This window comes from Phasianus colchicus, chromosome 6 (assembly GCF_987193195.1).
Source record: "Phasianus colchicus chromosome 6, bPhaCol1.hap1.1, whole genome shotgun sequence".
Lineage (NCBI taxonomy): Eukaryota > Metazoa > Chordata > Aves > Galliformes > Phasianidae > Phasianus > Phasianus colchicus.
Window position 1 is genome coordinate 10,879,086 of NC_143441.1, and position 27,583 is coordinate 10,906,668.

General features: G+C 40.6%; 1 protein-coding gene across 1 annotated transcript; it reads left to right on the forward strand.

The window, feature by feature from the left end:
* Positions 1–22: 22 nt before the first annotated feature.
* EXOSC7 (exosome component 7) lies at positions 23–18,491 on the forward strand. The gene is made up of 8 exons (XM_031590352.2): positions 23–175; positions 325–426; positions 2,356–2,450; positions 6,941–7,106; positions 10,939–11,009; positions 15,356–15,479; positions 16,394–16,549; positions 18,356–18,491. The coding sequence occupies exons 1-8, from the start codon at positions 119–121 to the stop codon at positions 18,458–18,460; spliced, it is 876 nt and encodes a 291-aa protein (XP_031446212.1). The 5' UTR covers positions 23–118; the 3' UTR covers positions 18,461–18,491.
* Positions 18,492–27,583: the final 9,092 nt, after the last annotated feature.

Consider the following 27,583-nt stretch of genomic DNA (forward strand, 5'->3'; position numbering starts at 1 on the left):
CCCCGGGGGTCACGTGATTGGGGCGCGCGCCTGCTCGTTCCCGCCGCCTGGCCCTGAGGGAGGGGCGGCTGGCGGCCGCCGACCGGAAGCGGAAGTGTTGTGCAGCGCGCGCAGCGCCATGGCGTCCGTGGTGCTGAGTGAGGCGGAGAAGTTGTACATCATACACGGCGTCCAGGTAGCGGCTGTACTGCTCTACTCTTACGTGAAAGTTGCTTTTCGTCTTTATTGACGTGTTTGGCACGAGAAAAGGAAACTTTAAAAGCGCAGGTTCTTGTCTTTACGCTCGTGATTCCCTTAAACAAATCCGTTGGTTGTCGTATTTAGGAGGACCTCCGTGTGGATGGCCGTGGCTGTGAAGATTACAGATGTGCGGAAGTGGAAACTGATGTGGTGTCCAACACAAGTGGATCTGCGAGAGTGAAGTTGGTAGGTGAATGTCTCAGATGTCACATACACTGCTGATGAAACTGGCTTATTTCACTTGGCTTATGATAAATAATTGCTGTCTGTAAGTATGTCTGTGTGTGTCTCTAGTATGAGAGCTGCTCCAAAAACAGCGTCTCCTGTTTTATGATGTTGGCCCACAACATCAGAGGCAGATGTTGGTGGTATGGCAGTAAAGGTTGAGCCTTCCCAGGAGTATTTCATTCCATTTTGTTGTCGTGTGACAGATGGCAGCAGAAGTGCAGTCTGACAGAATGGTGTCTGACCTGGAAATGCTTCTGAGGCAAAGATGAAGGAATTGAATTCCTTCATGTTGAAGCACTTGCACCTGTTGACATTCATTGTCACTTGCTGAATGTTGATGGAGACCCAACAGTGGATGTGAGCACAGTGAAATGGTGGGTGGTGCATTTCAGCAGTAGCAACAGTAACATGAAATACAAGGCATGTTCTGGATGGCCATGCACAGCTGTCACACGATGAAATGAAGTGTCTTGATCAGCTTATCTGTGCAAATCAGGAGGTTATGACCAGAGAACTCTGTATGGAGCTGAATATCAGCTTCAGTGCATCGGAAACGATGGTAGCGGTGTTGGAATATTAGAAAATGTGTGCCAGTTAGCTCTTATGAATGCTCACACAGGAGCAGAATGAATACCATATGTAAGTTTGTCAGGATCTATTGAACCAATAAAAGGCTGAAGGTGACATTTTCCTGGATCACATCAGTATGGTCTTGAGATGTGGTGTCACCACTACGTACTGGTGTCAAAACGCAGTCCATGGAGTGGTGACATGTGAATTCCCTATTGAAGAAAAAGTTCAAGAGACAGTCTTCAGTGGGTAAAGTATTGTGCACTGTCTTTTGGGATAGGAAAGGAGTGATCCTTCTGGATTTCCTGGAGCCCAGACAAAACATCAGCTCTGATTGCTGCATTGTGACTTTGACTAAGCTGAAGGCTTGAACTTTCAGGGTCAGACAGAGATGAAGACAGCTTTTCTCTTGCATTGTGGTAACACCAGGTCCCATACCAGTTTCAAGACCATGGAGCACATTGCCAAATTTGGCTGGACTGTCCTACCACACACACTGTGTAGTCTGGATTTGGTGCCTTCTGTCTTCCCTCAGTTTTGGGCTGATGGAAAATGGACTGCTCAGGCAATGTTTTCCTAGCAGTGGTGCAGTCCTAGCTATGAAACAGTAGGTTACCTCTGCTTGCGCAGATTTTTGTGAGCGCAGCTTGCAGTCTCTTGTTCATCAGTAGTGAAAATGCAGAGTGATGGTGACTGTTGATAAAGTTTCGTAGCTGAGAATTTGTTCAATCAAATAATGTTATTGTGCTCTTTGCACCTCTTATATTTTCCATGGAAATAAATAGGAGGCATTACTTTCAGAGCGACCTATGCTTGTATGTATGTGCTTAGCACTAATTGAAATGATGGGTTGAGGAAATAATGACAAGATATATGAATAATTCAAGCTAGCTTAACCTATTTGAGCTAGATTTATACTGGAGCCTGAAACTGATTTGGTATTCGATGTTAGACACTGTTGTGCTTAATCACTGGAAAAATAATTCTGTTCCTTTACAATGGAGCAAAGCTACTTCTGGCATGTGTTCAATGTAAAGAAAATAGGCATTTTTTGGTGGTATTATAAATACTCTGCAGAAATAACTGATCCAGAACTGAAATGATAAAAAGCTGCAGCTATTAAGATTGTCTTCTAAATATAGAGAAAGCTGATATGTGGGCACAGTGTTGTTCTCCTAAAGCCTTTCTGTTTTGAAACTCTTATAGAGCAATTAGAAAGACAACAGAATAGACAGAAATGTCTGCTTGCTGTAGGCATCTTAACTGAGTGTATTTTGACCATAGTTCTAGTTGTGTGTTGTATTTTTATTTTAACAGGGACACACTGATATCTTGGTTGGTGTAAAAGCTGAGATGGGGACACCAAAGTTGGAGAAACCAGATGAAGGTTATCTGGAATTCTTTGTTGACTGGTTAGTATATTAGAAGAAAAGGTAATAGAGCAGTATGCATATACACTTCTTTGCTTCTCACGTTCGAAATAAAAAACTAATCAGATTTGAAATGTATTCCTTCACTACCCTATCCTGCTTTAAGTGTCTGAGTAACAGAAGCAGTTTATTTTAGTGTCTTAGCTGTGGTGAATGTTCAGAAACATCATTTCAGCTCTGTAGTATCAGTTGCCTTTTTTTTTTTTTTTTAACTGATTGAATATAGACAGTATCTTTCAGTAATGAAGTATTCCAGGTACTGAGATGGAGTAAGAAAAGAATTAACTTACAGAGATTATACTTAACACTGTATCTCAAAGAATTTTACTTACTTTGTCTTTGAAAGCAGTGTGAAAAGTGTACTTTGTGCAAGACCATTCATTAAAAAAAAAAAATTCTCATGACATAAACTTCAGATAAAAAGGTTGATTAGAACATGGACTTATTAATCACATTTATCATCAAATCAGTATTTCATTAACTACAGTGATAATTATTTTCAGTGGAGTTCCAAGCTTTGTGCTACAAACAAACCATTGCTTATCTTTACAGGCTTAGTAGCATCTGAATTGTAAAGGAAACTAGAAGGAAACACAGCTGCTCTGAGATAGCTTAGTGACATCTTGATCTTATTCCTGACTGTCTGCTGTCTGAAGCAGTGGCATCCATGTCTTGCAGACTTTCTAAAGCTATTCTTAATGAAATAAAATACTTTGAGAGCTTCTCAAAGCTTTGTCACTGTCAAATTAGTTCTTCTCCCCATGACATATATATTTTTTTAAAATTGTTAATACTCTGAAGTTAAATCTGTTTTAGTAAATCTGAGATATGAGTTTCACTAAGTAAGCATGTATCTGGTAATCTTTTTGATGTAACTGGTATTATCTGTGTAACACTTTTGTATCTGGCATTATGCAGTTTTATCTAAGAATCCATGCATACATCACAATCTCCTGGTTAGCTATGGAGACTTACAGTTTGCCAAGGGAAGGACTCAGGTAGGAATTAGTTATCTGTGACTACTGTTCAAAAAATGTAAGACAGTAGGACGTTCTTCCTGGATTTGGTCTTGTTTTTAGATAGTATTTGAGCTGACTTCTTTATAAAGCTCATGTATGAAATACTCCAAGTAGTACTTATTTTTTTCTGTTGGTTTTTAGACAAAGTCCAACAAAAGAAGTTCTAAATGCTGGTCCTCTCCCTTGTGTTAGTGTTCTGCTCATCAGCAGTACTTGGAACTGACAGCAAGGAATATTCCAGAGATAACATACAGGTGGCAGATCTCATCTCTCAGTTCATCGGCAGGAACAGCAATTCTGGGATGCTTCTTTCCTGTGTAATGATGTGTTAGAGAAACTTTAATTCATTAGATTAATGTTAGGTTGTATTTTGTAGCTATTAACCACTGCTTTGTAAGATGGGAGGGAGATGTGCAGCAATACTGACGGATCTTGTTGATTCTAGAAATGTGCTGTCCTCATTTTCTGTAATAACACAGGCCAAAAGCATAAATTTTAGAAAAGAGTAATTACTTCTCCTGTGCTTGTGCTATCAAGTTAAGGTGACTTCTAGCTTTAACAAAGCTCCCAAAGACACAGTTTGAAGTGAGAGCTATTTGGTTTCTGCATAGGTAGGGTAGTGAGATGTTCTCAGTGCTCTGATGCTTTTTCAGGCTTCCACTAGGTGGTAGTAATTCAGCACATTTTGATACACTGCATCTCATAGTGAAGTTCTTCTATGTGCTGCTTGGATTTTATACTGTTTAAACTAGTAAAGTAAATACATCTTTCAGATTATCTGTCATTTGATTAACTGTTTTCTCTACTATAATTACTTGTATTGTAGATGATAGTATATTAAAGGCCTGAGCAACAGTTTTCAGCTATTGGGAGAAAGATTTTAAACTGGGAACAGAAAAAAGATTTTTAAGGAAGCGATCTGTGGCAGAAGAATCTTGAATGTTGTGTGATGTGACACTGAAATGGTTTTAAAATTCTCCAAATCTACATTCTGAGAGCAGAAATTTCCTGTGCTCTGTAATCACCATGGCCACTACTAAGTTCTTTCTGTGTTTTGTAAAACATACTTCTGAGCTTTTTCTTTTATTAGTGTACTAGATAACCCTCTTTCATATTTTAGATAGTCTAAATCACTGAAGTATTCTGTGAGCATTGGGTGGCAGAATAATAATAACTATTTACCACATAGTTATTATATGAGTACCCTGTCAACATTACTTCTTTATTGCACTTGGACTGCATGGAACTGAAGTGTTGAAATAATGATGGAATTAAGATACAGTAAAACTTGTAATATTCCAGTTGGGTCTTACATTCTTCTTACTTGCTGTCAAAGAAAGCAACCATTTGTATTTCAAAACTAGAGCATTTGATAAAACTTGATGTTTAAAAATAATGAACTATAGATTAAAGTTTGTATAATTCTTTTCAGCTTATCATGAAAAGCATAATGGTTGCATGAACTGTACTCTGAAGAGAAGTGAAACAGCATGGTATAGTAAACTTGCAAAAAAAACTGCTTTAATGAGTAAGTTCTTCTTTAACACAACCTAAAGCCTTGATTTGGACATATTTCCAGAGTTAAGATACATTTAATTATGGTCCTGTCTTATGAAATTGGAGCTGGAGCACCTCGCCTACGAGGACTGACAGAACTGGGGCTTTTCAGCCTGGAGAAAAGAAGGCTTCAGGGGGACCTTATAGCAGCCTGCCAGTACCTAAAGAGGGCCTACAGGAATGCTGGGGAGGGACTTTTTCTAAGCCTATGTAGCGAAAGGATGGAAGGTCATGGCTTTAAAATGGGAAGAGGGTAGATTTAGACTAGATATTAGGTAGAAATTCTTTACTGTGAGGGTGTTGAGACACTGGAACAGGTTGCCCAGAGAGGCTGTGGATGCCCCCTCCCTGGAGGCATGCAGGGCCAGGCTGGATGGGGTTTTGGTCTAGAGGGAGGTGTCCCTGCCTATAGCAGGGGGTTGGAACCAGATGATATTAAAGGTCCCTTCCAACCCAAACCATTTTATGATTCTCTAATATTAATGCAACTGCAAATAATAGTGTTACACTTTCAGTGTGCTTGGTCTGCAAGCATAGGTCAGTGCTTGATTGATAGCAGTATTTAATTTTTTTAGCACATATAGTAAAGTTTCCTTATATAAGCAGCAAATAACTGCTAAGAAATCCGGTAGCTCTTCCTGGCATTCTGAATTTTCATCAGTTGTGCAAAGTTGGGAGAGTTGCTGCGTGGCAGGGGTTTCCTTGTAGGCTCCGCAGTCGTGTTGATTCAGCACCCTTGATGGTTTAAGTTTTAAAGGTGAAGCGATTATATTCCAAGAGTTTGTTTTCTGCTGTATGTTTGCATTCTTGCAGTGTTGGAAAAGAGCTAAGGATCATCGTACCAGTACAAAATGTGTATGAGAAATAGGCATTGCAGGGTGCCTAGCCAGTGCAATTCAGGTTTTTGCATTCAGAGATTTGAACATATCAAGCTAATTTTGAGGAATCTCCTTCATTCTCATATTCTGTTAAGAGAAATTGATCTTGGAGAGGTGGAGATCTGACTAATTTATTTAAAATCAAAATCTGCAGTGCTTGCCACAAGTCCACTTTTGAGCTTGCTTTTGCTCTCTCTGTACACTGGGGGTAGGTTCAAAATGTTTCTTATCATACCATATATTCATCTCTGGGCATTTCTGCTCCATTTCATTGTGAAGGTTTTGTATAGGCCTGTTGTCTTCTGCTGTTTGTTAGAATGTTGTTCTTAGCTGTGAACACTTTATTGCATGACCTCATATACAAAGTTTGTTACATTGGAAGTGGGAAAACAAAGACCACGCACATTTTTGTTTTGTCAGATTCTTTCTGGAAGAAGATGGTTTTTAGCTCCTATCCATAAACAGTGGTTGCTGAAAATAATGAACTGCAGTCTGTAAGAGGTTTGGTGGCACAGAGTTTGCTCACAATTTATCAATTTAAATCAAGCAGTCATATGAATTCTGCATATCCTTATTATAGCGTCACATCTTTCTCTTCTTACCTTATTAATTACTTTCTTGCCTTACTTTCTTATCTTGTTAATTTAACATTCATCTCTAACAGGCTGCCTTGTTAGCCATTCTGAACTTAGTACAATTTTCTCTCATTTTCTTGAAAGTGTTGAGGCAATAGAAGATGGGATTGCCTAAGAACTAATTGCAGAGAGAATTCACCACCTTTTGTACTAATGCTGGGAACTAAAGACTGGAATTTAGTTAGCATCAGATTTGGTACCTAATATAGATAATCGATCTGCATTAAGACATTTTCTTATGCAAAACAGAAATATTTTTTTCACAGATTAAGTGTACACATAAATCCTTGGAGATTTCTGGTATTTTATGCTGATGTATGTTTTTGCACTTAAGAAATGCAGCTTCAAAAGTGAAAGGTATTTTTTTCTTCTTCTTTATCCAGTTCTGCAAATGCTACTCCTGAATTTGAAGGCCGGGGAGGAGAAGAACTTGGCACAGAGATAGCAAGTACTCTCTACAGAATATTTAGCAGTGAGGGGAGCGTAGACTTGAAATCTCTTTGCATTAATCCCAGGGAACACTGCTGGGTTCTCTACGTTGATGTATTGGTAAGTAAGAAATTGAGAATTAAAGAGGTTTGAGGAGGTTTTCAAGGCATTGGCATTAGCATAGCCATGTTTATCTTCATATAAAAAAATCTTCCTCTAATGCAGCTTAATATTTTACAGCATGGATGGCTACTTTCTTGCAAATCTGCCTTATAATAATCACTGCATTCTGCTTATTCTTTTCCTCCTCTTTCTGCTCTGCTGCAGAGCTAATAAAACAGATTGAAATACCCCAAATCTGTCACCAATAAAAATCAGCAATCTTATATTCACAAGGAAATTGCCAGTAAAGAAGGCTGAACTTTTTTCTAAGTGAATGTATCGTTTGATTGAGTGTAACTGAGCATGAATGTATGTTAGCCCTAATATGAGTTTCCCTCCTGTCAGCTTCTTTGTTCGATGAAACTTGTATGGCAAATGTAACATTTGGCCCAGGCACTTTTGTGGAAGTTGTATACATATGTTGAATGTAAAAAAGAAAGTAAATATTTGTTCCCATTAAAAACTGGAAACTCAATTTTGTGCATGTAAGTCTTGTGTGTGCAGCAGCTCAGTTTTCAAGTAATGCTATATTTAAATTCCCATAATGGGAATTTAATAGAATTCTGCAAGTCAGACTCTCCAGAGCTTTGTTTCCTACTCTTATTGGTGCAGAGTTGAGTTTCCACTTGCCAAATGTGTAACTGAAAATATGTTGAGGGATCTTACTCACTGGAATCAGTTAATGTCTATGAATTATTTACTACCTGTTAAGCTGCATTGCCCCCCCCTCCCAGAAAGGTGCAGACAGACTTGTATTAAAACAAGAATGAATATGAATAAATGTGGAAAATTAATCCACTACATTTTTAAATAGCAAGAAGCATTACTCTAGTTATAGTAGACATGGAAGGTACTGTGGCTTTGTCCAAATACAGAATGATCAAATATGTATCACTGCCAAGTGCTTGAACAACCCGAGTCACCACCTTAGTGGAGCTTGGCAGAGTTTAATAGGGAGTAAAGTGCTAGTTCTCAGAAATCACATTGGGACTTTCTGTTACTAAGTAATTACATGCAGAGGTGCAGAATATTAAAAGCTGTGCTTTTTTAAGCCCTGTGCTGCTTCTGCAGCATAAACAAGGACTTTAATAATGCTGACTGCTGCAGAAATTGTTCTGTCCAAATTGTGTATGGTATATAACTGATATTTATTTGAATTGTCCTGCACAAATCTGTTGATTGTCCACAGCTCCGGAGGAGAACAGCCTCAGTGTTTTTAAGCTACTAGTCATGTCAGAATTATGAACACCTGTGTTGCGTGGTGTATTTTGCTTAGCTTTATTTATAGTATCAATAAAGAATCTATTCTAGGTTTGTAAGTAGGATTCTAAAGTTGATGAAACTTTTAATGTAGTATTCTGCAGAATTTTATGTAAGAGCCACAGAAGAGCTGTGGTGTAGATAGAATAAGATAATGTTAACATTCCTATTCTGTCCCCACACTGCCCAAGCTTTATGTATTTTAACTTTTCTAAGGTATTTGTATTATTTCTTTTTTCAAACAGAAAATGTGTGTATCACATGTGATAGTTATACTTGATGCAAGCACTTCATACTTACAGGTTTCAGCCAGACACATTATATAGGTGCTGACTGATCACTCAGAAACCCCACTCTCCACACATGGATATGATTTAAAGATTGAGAAATGTACCTTGACCTTTCAAAATATTCTTTCTTAATAACAGTAGAAGTTCAAATGTGTGAGCTATTCTTTGAATGTGGGAGTTGTACAGAACTGCAGAACTACAGCCTGTTCTCACCTTCTGTCTTTCTGTCTTTTTCTTTCCCTTCCCAAGTTATTAATGTTTGAAATAAGCTTTTAGGAGTTTTGGAGGGATGTTTTTGATAAGTCTTGCCTTCTTCTCATAACTCACACCAGCAAGCTGCCACACTGAGCAAGGAGAGCTGAAGCTGTGCATTATTTTTCCATTCCCTATCTCATTGCACTACGTGGTGTGCTTGGATCTTGCATTAGGTTCTGTTGAAATGTTACTGAGCATCCTTTAGAAGATTCTGTCATCTTTATCCCCACCTTATTCCAGCCCTGTTGGAAGAAAGAAACCCAACAACTTAGAAATCCTTTCTGATGAAAATCTCTGAATAAGGCAAGACCTACAATAATTTGTTTTTCCACTCATGATAACTTTCTCTTGTGTATCAGTAAATTAGAACTGAGTCCTTCCTAGAAACACTTTTGCTTCCCGAAATGCAGAGTTGAGCAGGCTTTTGGAATGAAGAAAGTCCTTTTAAAAAAAAAAAAAAAAAAAAAAGTATGATTACAGTGGGAGGGAGAAATCTCAGTACAACGTGACAACATGCTTAGGCTGAGAAGAGGGCATTCATTTATTTTTGGAGGAATTGTTTCACCATGCTTGCTACAGGCTGAGTTCCTAGCCCATAGGCGCCAGTGTAATACAGATAAGGCTTTAGAATAGTAGCTTGAACACAAACCCAGTAACAGTACAAGCACATCCCATTATTGTGTTTTAATAACAAAAATATTGCAGGCTTATTCCATTATCCACTAAAATCCAATAGTGCCTGAAAGTGGCAAGTTAACCTTTCTGTATCCAGCAGCTGTTGGCAAGGAAATAATTTGATCACCTTTGTATTAGCTTTCCATCCCAACTTTTTGTCATTCTGTTTACACAATTCAGTCTGTCTTAATAAAAATAAGCTGTTTTTCCAAAATATCTGATTTATGATTCGCTGCCAGTGTGGGAGAAAATCTTGTTCTTAAATAGATTTTGAAGAACCATCAGTGCAATCAGTGCTGTAAGACTTGCTTTGCTCTCGTTGTGCAGTGCAGAATGAATGCTTCTTCATTACGTCTAGTGTTCTTACCAGCATGGTTTCAAATGCTTGTGGGGATTTGATCATCAAATAGTACTGTCTCTGAGCAAACTCAGAGTGGAGCCTGTCAAAGAGCTATCACTAGGCTATCACTAAATGCATCTCTGAGTTGTCTGTCAGCCTATAGAAGGTATAAGTGGTTATGGGAGCTCTGCTATTTTATAATAGTATGCAGTGCTGTTCATCTTTTTGGCTGTTTTTTTCCTGACCTTAATGGGAAGAAACTAAACTAGCCTCCCTCCACAGGCTTTGATTCAAGTGATAGTGCTATCAACAAGCTTTGAGAACAGAATTTCCTTAGATCTAGCTACAAGAGAAACTGGAATTTTATGGAAAGGATTACTCCTTTTCCATATTTTCCATAAAGAATAGAGGATAAATCAAGATGCACCTTCGAACTATACTTTGTGTAATTAACTTCACGTATAACAATATTAAACAACTTCTCTCTGTGTCCTGAGTGAGAATTTGCATTGCTTTTTCAGAAACAGTAACACCAACTGGGTTTGCCCATCTAATATTTAAAAAAAAAAAAGGTTCCTTTTTGAAATACTAAATAGAAGGTGGTGTTTCCTGATCTAACTCAGTTAAATATTCTGAGTGTATCGGAAATAGTCTGATTGTAGTCTACTTGAGAGCCTTACTGTGAGAAGAGTAAGAATAGTAGTGATTTCAGATCCGCTTGTATTATGAAATTTTATCATTAATTTTATTATGAAGTGCTTTAACTCCTCTATTTCTCATGCACAATACAGCCAACTGAAATCTTAATCTCATACCTGGTGTTCATTGCCATAGGTTTTAAAGATAACTTTTTTTTAGCCTATTCTAGTTCTTAGTTCTGTGCCTTTATGTAAAATAAAGATTTCATTTAAAGGTACTAACTCGATTTTTCTTTTAAAGAGATACTTTTTTTTTTTTTCCTCCTCCCCAGTTACTGGAATGTGGTGGGAACCTCTTTGATGCAATCTCTATCGCGGTGAAGGCAGCTCTCTTTAACACAAGGTAAAGCACAGAGCTCATTTCATGTGAGTGCAAGTGATAGGGGAAAAGAAGTACTTTCCATGAGCTAAGCCTTTTGTGCTCAGTGTTTTTAAGTAAGAAAAACTTAACTGTGACTTAAATTTGGGTAAAAAGCAGTCTGTTTGCAAGCAAGTAACATGAACTCATGACTTTGTTCCTACCAATAAAGTGTTGTATTGCAATGTATTCACACTATAGTCTTGTTGCAAGTAGTAGAAAGCCTTTGTGTTTGTAAAATAAGAAGCATGTACTGACAGGTGATGCTTCCAACTAAGAACCCCTCTCTGTGCCAGGATGACCAGCAGCTTGTAACTAGCTCAATTTTCCCATGTTCTTTCTTATTGGCTGTTAATACACAGCCTTCTTTAAAACAGAGGGGGGGAATGTTTTGAGAGGTTGTTGGGACTGTGAAATGATGTGTCTTTAGTTTGACTTTTCCCATGCATTTTAGTTCAAAGAATAGAAGAACAAAATCTGCTAGTATCATTAATACAATTACATTTTGAGTGTTCTAAGGACAGTAGTATTCAATAGCAATTTTTTGTAGTGTTTTTGTCTTCATTATCTTAAGGGAATGTAGAGTTTTGTAGCACCCTTGAGAAAGAAACCAGTGAATGGTTTTGCTAAAAAATCTGACATGGCAAAAATGTCTGGAAGAGGTGCAAAAATGAGAATCTTAAAGGCATAAAAGTTTTAAATTGGATCTCAAGTTGTTTTCCAGCTGTAAATTAGAGATGTGCTGAAGTCAGTGGCACAGTTCTTGCTTATTCCTCAGGGAAGCAGTGTGCAGTACTGGAGCTGGAAAAGGGCATGCAAGAAGAAGAAAATAAACTTTTGAAGACAGGGGTGATATATTGGGTTATAAACACTTTAATGCTGGGGAGGGGGGCAAACCCCCCTGAGACAATGGCTTGTTTGTATTGCTGAGGATTTTCCCATCTTAATTAAGTTCTTAACTGTACCTTTTAACAGTGGATTGTTTTTGTAGTGTAAGAAATAGTGTAATAAATGTAACAGCTCACAAAGACTTGACAGCACACTAAAGGGAAGAAATTCCTCTCTTGCTGTGTGGGCTTCCAGGATGCAAAAGTCGAGTGTTTAAAACAGTTGCTCCCACATGAGTTGTTCCATAGATCCAAGGCACATCCTTTGCTTGCAGGATTGCTCGGCCTTTTTTCTTACTTCAGCAAGAGTTCTAGTTTTGAGTAAAGAGTGAAGATCACATTTAAAAACAAATTTTTAAAAAAATGGTGAGTTTGTTGCTTTTGGATGAAAATGGAAAACATAGAGGCTATATTGTGATTGTTCTGGAAACTGTCTCTTGTACAGTCTTTGATCTGTGAGTTACCATCCTCAGTCTTGTCAAAATAGGATATCTAACCAAAACGTGGTCTGATATGGTATGACAAAAAGCATGTTAGTTTTGATTTGTGAAAACTGCTACGATGGGAGCAGAGAATACTAGTACATCTCATCTATCAGAGCTCAGAGTGTCAGGGCTGAAATTCAAAGTGAAAAGCTGTTGTCCTCGTTTGGTATTCCTTCCCCTTTCCCTTAATGTCTACTAAATTTTCTTTGGATTGATACAAAGGTAGTTTGGAGCAGCTGCCCACTTTCCTTAAAGTACTATTGTCTGAGTAAGATGATGTCAGTTTGAAGATCACTTCAGATTAAGTGTTCTGAACTTCACTTGATGTCTGTGTCTCTCTTTGAGTCTTACTTGCCTTTCATAATCTGTTTGCAGCCAGGTTTTAAGTGTTTTCAGGTCTTTGTCAGCCGTCAATTCAGCTTTAAAATCAAGAGCAGAAAGTTCAAGTTGCTGGGTTGTTTTCTTTGAAACATATATATATTTTTTCTTCTGATATTCAGGTAGGCATTTGAAAAGCTCAGCTTCATCCTTAAAATCTTGCTTCTAACCATGTTTTGTAATAGCTGTGTCATCCAGCATGCTTTTTCTTTAGGGCTAAGTAAATCCATTATAGTAACTTTGGGAATGTTGTGCAAGGATTGTAGTATTTAAATCCTGTTATGTCTGACCTGACTCACTGTATCCCCTTCAGACATGGAACAATGACAACACGACTGTCATAGGGAGAATATTTACTCTTGGAGATTCATGTTGTTTACTGTGTTCTAAAAACTAGATCCAGATCATGTATGAAAGATGGCTGATAGCAGGCTTTATTCCTAACTGAATCCAAGGTGCTTAAGGCTGGATTTATCCGTGATTGAAGTAGATAGTGCAAAATGTGCAAGCAGCCACCACGTCAAGATTTAGCATTAAACCAAATCCTGTGGAATGTGCTCCATTACAGCTGAGGCAACAGAAACGAGGCAAGTGGCAAAAGCTACAGAGTTTGTAGCACAACAGGCGTGCAGATGTGCTGCTTTTTTGCAGGGCAGCATGGCAGGTACAGAACTGATGCCTACATGTAAGTGTAAAGCAGGTTTTGCTGCTGCAAAGCATGCGTCTCCATTGCATGGACAAGAGCATTGTTCATTATGTGACTGAGTCCTGCTGTACAGATCTCTGTGCTGATTAGTTGCAGGAATCACAACAGAAGAATAAAAGTTACAAAGCAAACATGTACAGCTAGTTCTCAAGATAAATCTTCACAAACCTGGAGAGGAAATCTCGCATTTTCTGGACGTGCTCTTTGTGCTACATTCTCTATGCCCACTTGGATCCTTAGTTTTTTATGTGTATGTACCTTTCTTTCATGTTAACACGCTGCTTGCATTTGATCAATAATCTTTCAGCCCTTCCAGTAGTCGTAGTTTGTACTCTGTCTTATCTGTTCTTGGCCAAAAGAGTTCCTTGTAGGGAATTTTTAGGTATGAATCCTGTCAGCTTCTTGTTGCAGACCAAACATTGCTGTGTTTTCATTACTATTTAGGGATGGAGTTGAAATTGCTTAATCAATCTGATGGACCGTTTCTTGATCTTCCTTCTCTTTACGCAGTGCTTTGGCACATGTACTCCTTGTCTGGGCTGGTGTCCAGTGCTGTGCATTGTCTGCTGTACCCTGAGGAGCAGTCACCTTGTGACTTTATTCCATCAATTTTAATAAATATTTTTAGCTTGAAAATAGACTTTGATATCTCTCCAGTGATTTGTTACATACCGCAGAGCATTTTGAGCCTAATTTCTTGAAACATAGTAGCTGTCTGCTTACTAAAAGCTTTAGTTTTAGCTTGGCTCAGGGCAGTATTTTTATAAGAAATTTGTTTTTACTAAAAAAGGGTAAGCTGTTATGAAGCACTTGGCTCTCGGATTCCCAGCCACAAATAACTGAAACATTTGTCTAGGGAACAACAAAAATCACTTTGGTTTCCTGGAGAAAAATTCAGTCCCTATCTCATCCTTTAAGAGGGATTTGGTGCAGAATGCATAAACAAATGTAACCTTGAGAGTCTAGCTATGAAAAACAGTGCTACTGTAAAAGTGCTAACATAAAAAGGGTTTGAGGTTATGTTCCACACGGTTACTGAAAATAGCTTTCCAGGGATATCTTCAAGTATTTTATGTTCTTGTGTTCAAATACGTACACGTGGGAGCGGATCACTTGAGTTATGATGAGGTTGTACTGGCCAGTAAAGCAGAGTATCTCAGTCAGTACTGTGTTCTAGCAGACACCAGGATGAATGAGGTTATGTAAGATGCTGAATTTCTTCTCTCCTTGAGATACCATCTTCTGCTAAATTAATTTAAATGGCTATTCATTATGCTAAGAATGCAGTAATAAATTATCCTCTGAAACTCCCATTAAAAGGCTGTGACAAATATTTTATATGTACCACTGATGAGCCTGTCTGGCTTATTTGTGAAAGATCTCATCACTCACAATTGCATTCCTACAAGAGTTTTTATCCCTATTGCTTTTGTATATCTGTCTATAGAACAGCAGTCTTCTGGCTTCTAAAGAATGAGAATATCTTGTCAATCTTCCCAAGCTGCTAAAGAGAAGAATTTTACTAGTGTCATCCTACCACTTTCCCCAAGTCTCCTTTGCTGGTGTTATTGTTTCCTGAGCTGCTTTACTGCTTACATTTGCTACTGATGGCATGGTTTTGCCAGGCAATGCAATTGCTGTGATTCTGACAGCTTTATGGTTGTCTGCAAGATTGGGGACTACAGTATGAACAGGTCTGAATGATGCAAATAAACAGTCTTATTCAGAATATCTTTCAACTTAACTGAATATCTTTCATCTTTTGTTCAGTGAGTTGTTAATGCTTTCATGATGTCCTGGATTTTTTTCTAAACATGTAGCCTCATTTCATTATCTGTTCTGACAATGAACTTACACATATTTCTATTTCTGCAGAATACCCAAAGTGCGTGTTCTGGAGGATGAAGAAGGCTCTAAAGAGATTGAGCTCTCTGATGACCCTTATGATTGTATTCGACTTAATGTGGATGATGTGCCCTGCATTGTCACACTAAACAAAGTAAGCCTGGCAAATTCTGACCACCTGCTCAGAGACTTCAATTTCTATTAATTTCAGCTGTTGGTTTTTTTTTTTTTCCTTAGAGATAAAACTGGTGTTGGATGAGTGTTTACTGTGTGTATGTTTCATCCTTGGAAGTATTCCAGTTGGCTCATCCACTTCTACTATCAAGCATTTTTTTCCATCTCTGACTTACACATTTCGTCTTGATGCATTCTTGAAATCTCATCATTGCGTGTTTTTCACTTACTCCTTGATCCACATTCAGAGCAACAGACGCTCCAGTATGTTGAAACAAATGGGCATTATTGCAGAGTTCAAAAGTTGAGTGATCTGCCTAGTTTGTTGCTGGGAGCAGAGATCTCTTCATGGGTGTGAAATCGTCCTTTCAAACAGGTTTTTACTTTTCTTTTCCACATGAAGCTCGCAGCTAACAGTTGCTTTGCTGGATGCTGCATTCTTCACTGCTTCTGTTAGTGATTAGCTTTGTTACTGGGAAGTTTGTATGATGTATCTTTTAAGCAAGTTACATAACTTGTTGGAAGTCCACCTGACTGAACCAGGAGCTCACCTAAGTCTCAAGATTTGTTATTTTTGCCTGGAAGAGAGGGAAGTCCATCCTTGGAGTTGAGATGAAAAGGGAATATGGAATTTCATGCAGTTGAAAGGGTGGTCAGAAAAAAATAAACTGAAGCAGAAACATGCTTATCTCATTTCTGTTTCATATGTGTATATGGTTTGTGGTCAGAAACTGTTGTAGTGATGTACTATCAACTCAGTCTCTGAACACTCCCAAAGATCTCATGATGTTAGGGTAGGAGGCTGACAGATAACTGTCTAATGTGCAGTTTAATTTCTTAGTAAAGAACTTAAATAACTGCAAACTGACATATTCTTTTGTCGTTAACTTACAGATTGGATATAGACATGTGGTGGATGCTACCCTTCAGGAAGAAGCCTGTTGTTTGGCCAGCCTGCTTATTGCTATAACCAGTAAAGGTGCCCTCACTTGTATGAAGAAAATAGGGAAAGGTAGCCTTGATCCTGAGAGCATTTTTGAAATGATGGAGGTAAGAAGTTTTGTGCAGTTACTGTGTATTGCATACTGATAATACTGGATGAGCTGGAACCTGAGTATATGAAATGTTAGAGTAAGGACTTTAAAAGCAAGGACCCTGAAACAAAACTTCATATGGATAGAAGTTGTGTAAAATTTCAGGATACCTGAAATGTGTAGTACTCACATCTATTTCAGTTGGGCAACTCACAGCTGTAAGACATGTCCCCTATCCCATTATTTCCTGTAAAGACTGAAAGAGCAAAGCTTCTAACATGGTAACACCCCTGTGGAAGTAGGATTGGGACTTTATCAAGGCTAGTGCTGGTGTACTCTTTGTAATACAATTCATCTGTTTTGTGATAAGCTCTTCTCATTTTACTATTGTCTTTTTTTGCTCCTTTATTGGGTTTTTTTTATGCCCCTACTCCATTAAAATACCATTATCTGGGTGTTGTTCACATCCATATGAGAAACTTTAAACTTTTCTTCAGGCTCTTCTTGAAGCCATCTTCTAGTATAAATTCTCATGCCTGGATTTGGCCTTGAGCATCAAAGTGAAATGGGTTTTGAACTTTGAGTCAGAATGAAAATTAAATACTTAAAACTGGCTCCGTTTCCTAGAGATCCAGAACTAATTTTAGCATGGCTGTAGTGAGGAATGCAGGAGTTGGAGCCAAGTTTGAAAACAGTTGTTCTCAAGTGGAAATTTTGTGTTGAGTATGTGTTGCACTTCGCTATTTCATGATGTCAATCCAGAGTTCTAATCTTGGTGGTACCAATGAGGGTTTTCTTGCATCCAGAGAGGTCACTTATCCTGCTGGTTAAGTGATGAGTAGGGTTTATCTCTAATTTGGCATACTAAAAAAGAAACAAAACGAATAGAACTTCATATGGATGTCTGATATGTCTGCCTTGATGGATTTTGAGTCCAGTTCTAACTAAATGTCACAGAAGACTTGAGGTTTAGGGCTAGGACTGCTGCAGAGTGAGACGTGCTTAATTTAGATATGGGCTCATGGTAGAAGCAAGCCTCCGTGCAAATTTTCTGATGTCTAAATGCAAAAAACATTGATCATAAGTTCTGTTTTGATGACCAACTGTACTCTACACTGAGTCCTAACTAGGAAATGAACTAATGTGGTTTCATTGTATAGTCTACCCTTAAAGACTGTATTTGAGATGATACAGTGCTTCCATAAACACTAATTACAGGTGTGTATGGGAGTCTTCAAACCATTTTATTCTGCTTAAGAGTTCTTTTCCCTGCTTGTTTGTGGAAGGCTTTAAAGCTTAAGATTTGGAAGAAGTCTTCTAGGTGGTGAGCAGTTTGAGGGAGTGAGGGAGTAACCTGATGAGAAGAAAAACAAAGATGTTTTTTGGGAGGTTACAGATTATCTGTTTGACACTGCCCCAAACACAGCAAAGCAGTTAGGGTACCAAGGGGTACGTGTGGTGTTACACAGAAAGTGTACTGCTTTGTATTGCATATGCTGGCTAATTGGAGTGTGTGTTTGTGCCTGATGTGAATTTAATTTGTTCTCCTGGGCAATCCAGGGGCATAACATTTAGTACTGATGATTGTGGGATACTTCTGCGATAAATAGGAGCGCTGCCTTTAAGTGTACTTTTTCCAGAACTGAAAAATTAAAATGGAACTTCCACCACCGTAATTTTTCTTAATTAAAACTTTGTTTTTATTATACCAGCTGGTGTATATTAATCATTAATGGGGAAATATTTGTCAAAAGGATGTGAGAGTTGTCTTCCTGTTAATAAGCATATGTCTCAGACTTGTTTTGCTTTCTTTGCATTGCAGACTGGAAAGAAAGTAGGAAAGTCATTGCATGCATCACTTCAGAAGGTTTTGGATGAAGAAGAGAGTTTGGGGACCACACGTCAGAAAGTTGGATTTCTAGGATGAGTTTTTATTAAATGTTCAAAACTGTTTTTAACCAGTTGTGCAATCTTGTCTGTTTTGTATATAGAGAAAGGATGTTTCTGTTGCAGTACGTACCTTCCAACTAAGAGGCTTTTAAAGTGTTACTGAGCTGAAAGAAAGCGATAGATGTGAAGGGCAAACAGGGGATGCTTACCATATGGGTAATTGTCTGCACCTAGGATGCACACCAACAATTGATGCAATAGCACGGGAAGTGCTCAGGTCTGTTTTCAAGGGTGACTGATGTTGGTTCCGCTTAATTCTGTTCGCATGCATTCCACTTCTGCAGACCAGCTGTTGAATTTGAGAGCATCTGTGGGGGTGTCCTTGGTACAGCACAAGCCAGGTTTTGGGCCTCTTAGAACTTCTTTGTTCATCAGCCAGATAATTCTTATTGATGGAAGAAAGAAAGTGGTACTTAATGGAAGTCTTCCTTCAAATTATCTTACATTTCTTTCTGTAAAAAGAAGTTAGATTTTACTATAAATGCAATGTGCTCACAAGCTTCTAAATCATATTTTAAAATAAGATATGTTGTTACACAAAGCTCTGCTGTCTTGCCAGCAGATGCAATAGCCTGGGCAAAACCTCTTATGGTTGAGAAGGGGCACAGCTAAGGTTGAAGGGAAAATAAGTAAATTTTTCTGAGTTTGCTAGTTCAGCTAGAAAAGCATAGTGGTTGTGAGTAGTGATCCTTAAGGTCATGGGGCAGCTGTGCTACAGGACTAAAGCCTCACTTCTGCTATTGCCCTACAGAGACATGTGAGAGAATGCAGGTTTTTGCTTCACTGGACTGGAGCTGGAATGAAGAGGGAGGTAGTTGTACAGCTTGTAACAAGAGGAAAACTCTTGTTATTCTGCTTTGTTTTCACAAAGATTGGAATACATCAAAGCTGGGAAATAACAGGAGAAAATGCCAGATAACGCGTGCAGTTGAGTTGTTTCACCAGATCCTCAAAGCAGTGGATGCCTGCATCAGTTGGCTGGTACAGAAAAGAGCAAGAGCTGTTCCTCCTGCGTGATAGGAAGAGATGACAGATTGGAGAACATGGAGGAAAAGTTAAATTACAAGAAGGGGTTTCAGCTGTGTTAGAAGGTTCCTTTAGAATATGTTATGACAAAAGCTACAACAGTAATCCCCAAATCTTTTACCTTTTAGTCAAGCAGCTTTTTCTCAGTTTCCTGTTGTAATTTCCTAATACTAGATGTAGAAAATTTCTTGACTGGAACATGTTTGCTGAAGTTGAGCTATGGATATAGTGCAAAACAACTATGCTCACATTAAAACAGCGATCTCAAAATCTCTTCAGTCCTTTTCCTAGAACTTGGTAAAATAATTATTCAAGGTGAAGTGCAGTGCTGCTGTGTGTGTCAAATACATGCAGCCAATACCATAATGAGCAAGTAGAAAAATTCCACAACATTTCCCCAAGATAGTTTGGAGGTTCTTCTCAGTACTTTAAGTGATGGGTTAGGTAAGTTATGATAACAAGAGACAAGAAGTGATGATGATTATGTAGATCATCTTTACTTACTCCATTAGAGTTATTTTGTGTGAAGCAAAGACTAACCTGATGTAAGTTTAATGGTAGATGTGTTTTATTCCTTGCCATGCAAAGCTACTTCTAGAAAGAAAGAAAACTGAAGGGAAAAAAAAAAAAACAACAACCACTTACAGTACCTTAGACATATCACAGGCAGTTTTTGTTTGGTTGTGTATTGTTTAATGTTTCAGAAAATGGTTAATCTAAATGAGGATTGCAAGTCTTAAACCGCAGCTGTTCTCTGTGGAGCTGTTGCCTGTTCTATTACAAATTTGTGATCATGTACCAGAAGGCTGCCTGGAGTTATTTTCAGGATGCTTTTTGTAACACTGTAGTAGTAGTATATTTCTAGTAGCCGTCCAGCTGAAGGAACTTCAGACTTCCTACAAATTACCAATTATAGTCATAGCTTCACTAGTGATGATAGGATGCTTCCTTGCCCCTCTCTTGGTCTTTTTCATATTAAATTAGTTGTTACAAAGATTGGAAGAAAAAAGAAACCCCAACACAGCTCAGGTGGGTTAACTGATCTGTCCACGGAGGTGAGTATACATGCATTTTTTCTGCTCTCCTTACTAGAGAAAATGGATATTTAGCCTGAGATCTAGGCTCCTTCAACTATGTGTGTCCTCCCTCCATCCTCTGTAGCTGTGTAAGCAGGCAGAGTACATTGAGGTCTTTGGGGGATCCTGTTTGGTCCATGTGCTCCCTACCTCCCATCTAATGGCACTGAAAAACAGTGGGGTAGAGTGTGACCCCAGTTCAGCCTGGGGCTGCTTCTACCCCTGAGATGTAAATAATGAGCTCAGCCAAAAGCAATACGCAGCCGCTAGTCAGTCTCAGCTGCCCCTGGAGATTTACTGCTACCAGCTCATAGCCCGAATGGATAAACAAAGCTCAGATAGGGGTAAAAGGGCCTGCAGCTCTCCCAGCTGATAGAACATCTGCCAAAAAATCTCTGAGGCTGTGGTTCTCAGGCATGCGAAGGACTATGCTGCCCATTTCTATTTTCTTTGCTCTCTAACTCCTCCCTTCCACCCCAAACAAAAATAGCAATTAGAGATTTTTCATAAAGGCTTCAACTGAGACTGCTCTGTTCCCATTTGGGCTGGTGGAAAGTTCCATGTGTTGCTGTGCAGATATTGCCACGTTTTCATTGACTTGAGTCCAGTAGAGCTAAAAGGAAACATCTGTGGAACAGGATAGCTCTGTGTTTGTCCCAGAAATTAAGTGCTTCTGCTGGGAGTGTCGAGAGGCTGAAAGTTGTGTGCTAGAGACAAGGAGTCTGGGGAGTCCTGCTAGGCTTCTGCTTGTGTTACCCAAAAAGCACTGAGATGCAGTTTACCTTGTTGCTGATAGGAACAGGCCCCCAGGGACCAGGCTGTGTGTCAGCAATGTGGCTGGTTTGCTGCTTGTGTTCATTCTGTTGGGTCTATGCTCTATGGCACCCTGAGAGTAAACAGATTTACTAAGTCTAGGAAACGTGATCAGCTAACATTTCACAACTATAGTAGCAGTTCAGTATTGGAATTATTTAGTTTGGGATGGAGAAGAGAGCTTGTTGCCCCCTCACAGGGAAACTAAGGCAGTGGGGAGGAAAGGGCCCATCCCACCCACAATCAGACTTCATGAAAACTTCCTCCAGCACAGCCTGACCTTGCTCACACACCCCTTTGTTCCTGCTCAGCTCCTGCCTATTTGCATTCCCTGCAGACATGAGTCAGCTGCTGCCACAGAGACTCAACATGGGTGCTCCTATTCACTGTGCCTGGCAGGGGCAGGTATTGCCAGATCTTGCTCCTCGCAGTGCTGCCAGGTGCCTGGTGCTGGTTTTGGGTTAGAGCTCTGAATGCCCAGTCCCTCTGTTTCCTGTCACCCATGCACTCCTAAGCAGTCTCATCCACAGGCCTGACTTCATGCCCTGCACACTCAATGATTAGTGAAAAGAATGGGGATTTTCTGCTACTCACTTTCTAAACCGGAGTCTTTTCATTACAAACAAGAGAAAAACAGGTAAAATCCAAGTCCATTGGATGGCCATAACCCCACAGAAATACCTCTTTTACTACTCAGGCCCATGGCCACGATGTAGTACAGAAATGGCTGTTACCAGCAACAGGTTGCGGAGAGCCCATGTCATAGAATCACAGAATGGTTTGGGTTGGAAGGGACCTCAAAGACCATCCTGCTGCAACTCTCTGCTTGGGCAGGGTTGCCAACCAGTAGGTCAGCCTGCCCAAGACTCCATCCAACTGAGCACCTCCAGGGATGGAGCACTGCAGCTTCTCTGGGCAGCCTATCTTTCCTATGCAACAGCAGATGTTGGCATTCCTTCCCAGGAGAGTGTTTTTGGATGCTGGTGCCCGAGTTAAAGTGCATCAGCCCACGCATTCTTTAGATGAACTCCAAAGCAAAGATAAAATGTAAAATATGCATACCAGGCAAGCTGCCCTATGCCTGCCAATAAGATATAGCTCATGTTTTGGCAATGTATTGTATCTCTAATGTGATCTTCAGACTTCCTAATATACTGAAAAGATTCCCAGAGGGTGGGATCAACACTGACATACTACGATTCTTGAGAGCAGTATGAATCAGGATGTACCACTTAAAAGGGTTCATAGGGGAAGCTATCTCTTGATATTAACAGGCTGAGAATCTAGAGCTTGATTTTTTTCTTTAATAAAGACCATCAAGCTGATGTTCTGCTTCCTCTTGAGAGACAAAATACAGATCAGTCTGGCTGGTTGGAGCAGCCAGAGGAGATGTCACTGAGCAGCACTTGTTGCTGGTCCTGCACAGAGCCACGGGTGTTTGAACTTGAGTCCAGAAACAAAGAAAACTGTATTTAAAGAGTTGAAGGAGCATTTGGACAGCACTCTCAAACACAAAGTTTGGATTTGGGGTGGTCCAGTGTGAAGCCAAGAGCTGGACTCTGTAATCCATGTGGGTGCCTTCCATCTCAGGAAATTCTGTGACTCTGTGACCTGACCTCAGTCACAGTGGCCTGGTTTCCCAGCCATCAGCATTTCCCACGAGTTTCATAGGCTAGCAAGTAGGAGAAGGCCAAACTGAAAGCTGGGCACTTTGGCACCCTGCTCTCTATAGAGAGTGTGGTGCTTTTGCTTTTCCTTTAATTAGCTGCATTCCTAGCTATCCCGTAAAATATATTTTTGCCATTCTTGCAAAACAACACTTGACTATTTGATGTGCTGCTGTTAATGACTCCCCAGCCATAGTTCCAACCTCAGTTTTACCCATTGGAACACTTTAATAAGGCTGAGGTTTTCTTACAAGCTCTATAAACATCTCTGTTGTCATCCTGCTGATTAAGATCAGCAATATGGGCACCCTGGAGTTCTTGTACCATGTCACTTGTAGCTCAGTTTTGATCTCCCTGGTTTAGATTTGAACAATTATAGCAGCTCTGCTAATACTGTGGGAGGGGAAGAAGGAAATGCATTCTCAGCCACTTCCTGATGCAGCCAATATGTCTCCCAGCTGTCACCACGGGAGCACAGCTGTGCCAGCTCCATGCAGGTGTTGGAGGCACTGAGAGCCACCAACCTGTCCTCTCCTGTCACCAGAGTGCTCTCACAGCACGTGGTCTCAATGCATTTTGGCAAATGGGAAGTTTAGGTATTGCCAGGGTTGGGAACCTGTGTGCTGAAAAGTCCTGAATGAGGTCCTACTTCTCTTCCTTCCTCCAACTTTGATCTGATAAGGCTTTTTAAGCACACACATGGCTTTCTTCCCACTGTCCAATCATCAACTTTTTCTCTGAATTCATGAAATTCGTAGAAAATCTCTTACAACCTCCTAATTCAGCATCTGCAGCTACATGGAAGCAAACCAGTTGCTCAGCGATGGGGAAGACACACAACCACGCTATAAGCTGGCAGAATGGCTGTTTGCTTCCCAGTCCCAAAATACTGACTTTCACTTTGGCAATATCTTCACTTCTGCTGATGGTGAGATGGATGATTTCTCATAGTCTGCTCAGCAAACCTACGCAACCAGGAATTTCTCCAAGGATTTAGCATTCAGTTTAGACATGTGGCTACAGTTTTCCTGTGGCTGGTCAGACTTTAGGCTATGAATGATTGGCAGAAAGAAAAGCACTGAAGATGGATGGGTCTCCCCCTAGCCCAGTGGAATCTGCGTGCTCTGAGCAGAAGAGGGGGTGAGTCCTTTGGAGCAGCTCCTTTTGGAAATGGGAAGATGCTGAGCAGCTCCTGGCACTTGAATTCAAGTGGTTTGGCTTTAACTGGGTTCAGTTTAAGGCCTGAGAATCTCTTTTAGCACAGATTTTTCTGAACTGTGGCCCCTAGAGTGTACAGGGTATGGAAAAGCTCCCTCCTTAGGCTTAACACCAGTTTCCAAATGCTGGTACTGGAGAGAACATTTTGGCAAAGTGCTGACTCCTTCATTTTCCCCATCATTGTCCTTATGAAAACCACCCTTTCCTGAAGTATTATCGTGTTCCTTCTCTTGAAACAATGATCCATAGATTCAGCTCTTTCCATTTTAACCTGTTCCGATGTTGTTTACGCTGGCGGAAATCAGGACCAATGCCAGCACAAGTTCACAAGGTGGCTAACACCAGAGATTTTCCTCTGTTCTCCCACATCCTCAGAATATGTTTTTACTGTCCAGCACTATTTCTCTTCTGTTCCTTCCTGAGGTTGTTGCATGGCTCATGTGTGAAGATGCTTTCAAGGCTCCGCCATGCAGGACACATCCCAAAGGAGAGGGGCTGCAGCCTTTTTGTGCTCCTGCTGCCCTGTGAGGAGTGAGCATGGCTTGGCATTGCTGCAGCATGCCTTTGGGCTGGTAGCTTAGTCTTGAGCAGCCAGGGCTGGTGATTACCTATCTCGATAATAACCGTGTGAAAGCTGTTATCTAGTCCACCCTTCTACTTTCCAGCCATTGTATGGTGGCACTCGTGCATTACTTAGCTTGGCAATCTCCACTCATTTCCTCAGAGCTGGACCAAAATCGCCTCTGATCTTGCTGCCCATTTCCTTGCCCAGCTGGGCATGAAATCACAGGTCTGCATCATTGCCAGGAGCATCCAGCTTCCTTCCATGGGCTCCTTCCAGCCACTGTTTTGCTGGCTGAACCCTCTCCAAATACAGCATCTCAACCTACTTACTGGGTTTCCCAGAGCCACGTAAGCCTCTGCAGTCTTTGGGCAATCTTCCTAAGCACACACTCTTTTGCTCTCTCTTTTTACTTCAAACTCGTCTGCTTACAGCTAACAGGAGTTGTTTTCTGTCTGACCGCAGACTCATCTTGAAACAAGAAAGTACTTTCACTGGAAAGTAGAATTCTGAATTTCAGATTATATATACATAATATGAACAATGAAAATGGTTTCTTGGCATCTTCTTACATTCCTCCCTCTGGTTAGCCCTTCTGTGAATTACCTATCGCTCCCTTCCACAAGTTCCCACTCCTCCTTCCCTCTCATTATCTGTGCTTAATGAGGCTCCCAGCTGTGGCTCTTCTTGCTGCTTCACTTTCAGCTTTCAGCCTGAAAGGGGAAAGATTCCAGTGGCCAAAACCTCATCATCTTCCAGTTGTATTAGTTCATCTAATGAAGAGGATTACCTCTACCCACCTCGATTACATAACATACGTGAGTCACCCGGATCTCAGAAGTGTTCTATCTGGCTGAGGTGCCAGCACACAAAAGGCCATTGATGTCCCTGTTATTTAATGAGAGTCTCAAGCCTCAGCAGAAGCCCAGACAGGGTGTGCGCTTCATGTGGGCAAGAACCCTCCAGCCTATAAATGCCCTTCCTCAAAAGCTTCCCAGTCCTGGACCTGTTACAGCAGCCCATGAGCTTTGTACTCTTGAGTGAGTCCATGTGGGTTTAGGAACCTTTAGCCTCTGTCATATAGGTCTCACGGAGACGAACTTTTTGAGCCTCCAAGAAAAGCAAAGGTGACATTTGGCATTCATGACAGGTGGAAGTCCCACCTGTGGTGAACCTGGTAAAAACCTGGTACCTGCTGGCTGCTGCAGGAGGGACCTGTTTGCTGCAAACCACATGTTGAGATGGTGTTGGCCAAAAACCTTTTCCTTCAGGAAGCACAGCCATCTAAATCGTGTGGGCAGGGACCAGGTGGCTCCACACCCGAGTTGTGTTTCACAGAGAGCGTTTCAGTTTTTTCTCTGTGTGGCAGAACATGAATCAGAGAAATGACAGGCGAGCAAATCTGCAGCCAAGGAAAACTAGGAGGTGCTGAGCTAACCAAAAGCCTTTTTGGATACAGAGATGCTGCTCGAGTGTCAAGAGAAGGGAACACATGTGGGTGTGAAGATGTTTGGCACCTCTGGGTCTCCATCCTCCTTTGGGAGAGGCCAGGAAGGAGAAATACCCCTAAATATTTGTTCTCTTGCATGAGTCTGTGTGGGATTGTGTGTGTGTGTGTTTGTGGTAACGGAGTGAAGATCAAACCCATTTCCTTGGCTTTGAAGTTTGGACTGCTGCTGAGCTCAGTTCAGGTAGCAGTGAGGGCTTTGCCTGCTCAGCACAGGAGCAGCGTAACAGCTCAGCCAAACTAAATCAACAGCAGATCTTTTTCCATGTATATCCTTTTTTATCTCAGATCTTTTATGTGCGTGCAACTCTAGTGGTTCCCAGTGTGTTGGGCAGCATCTTGCTTTTTGTTTTTGTTTTTCTGAAAGGATTTCAGTTAATGATAGCTGCACAAAGCACTTTGTCCTCCTTCTCTCCATATGTGAATTCATTCCACTTGCTGGGATATTCCTGTTCCTCCCAGAGGAAGGACTCCAGAATAACTGCAGTTCCCCAAAAACCCAGCAATAATTTGGGCTTAGGTCACAGAGCTGCCCTGAAGTCACCCTGAGACCCCTTGAGGGCAAAACATCTTTGTGGGACACATTCCCACCACCTCAAGGCACGCTCATCCCATTTCACAGCTCAGGGCTGTATATTAGCCTTAAGGTTCCCCATACTGAGCAGAGACCCAAATTCTGTGAGTGGCCCATGGGGAAGACACCTGGGTGCTCAACTTGCTTCCAGTGCGGCTCTCCTTGGTGGCACAGGAGTCAATACTGAGCATGAAGACCCAGAGCTGTTCCCAGCCCCATGGGCACAAGGAGAAGCAGTGACAGACACCCATGAGGGCATTGCCCAAGGCCAGAACCTCCCTGTCCTGCACCATTGCCAGCCTCTGCCTCCTGGCTTGACATGCATTGAAAGCTGGGTTGGTTTAACCCTCAGGAGAACAAGCACTGATGTTACAGATTCTGAGTTAAATGAGGGGAGAAATGTTGGGGGCTTTGTGATTCACAGTGCCACTGCCATCGCTGAAACGTGAGACCAACCTCTTGGTGTTGTGCTGAGAGTCATAGGGAATCATTCCAGCTGTATTCCCAGCTGTTCCCTTAGGTTCAGCTGAATTGTCTCTCAGTACGCTTGTGGGTTTTTTTTTTTTTTTTTCATGTGTGTGTGTGTGGTTTTTTTAATTACTTTTTAACAAAAACAAGCGACGAAAGCTGGCTGGGCTGCTCTCAGCATTGGCCGGA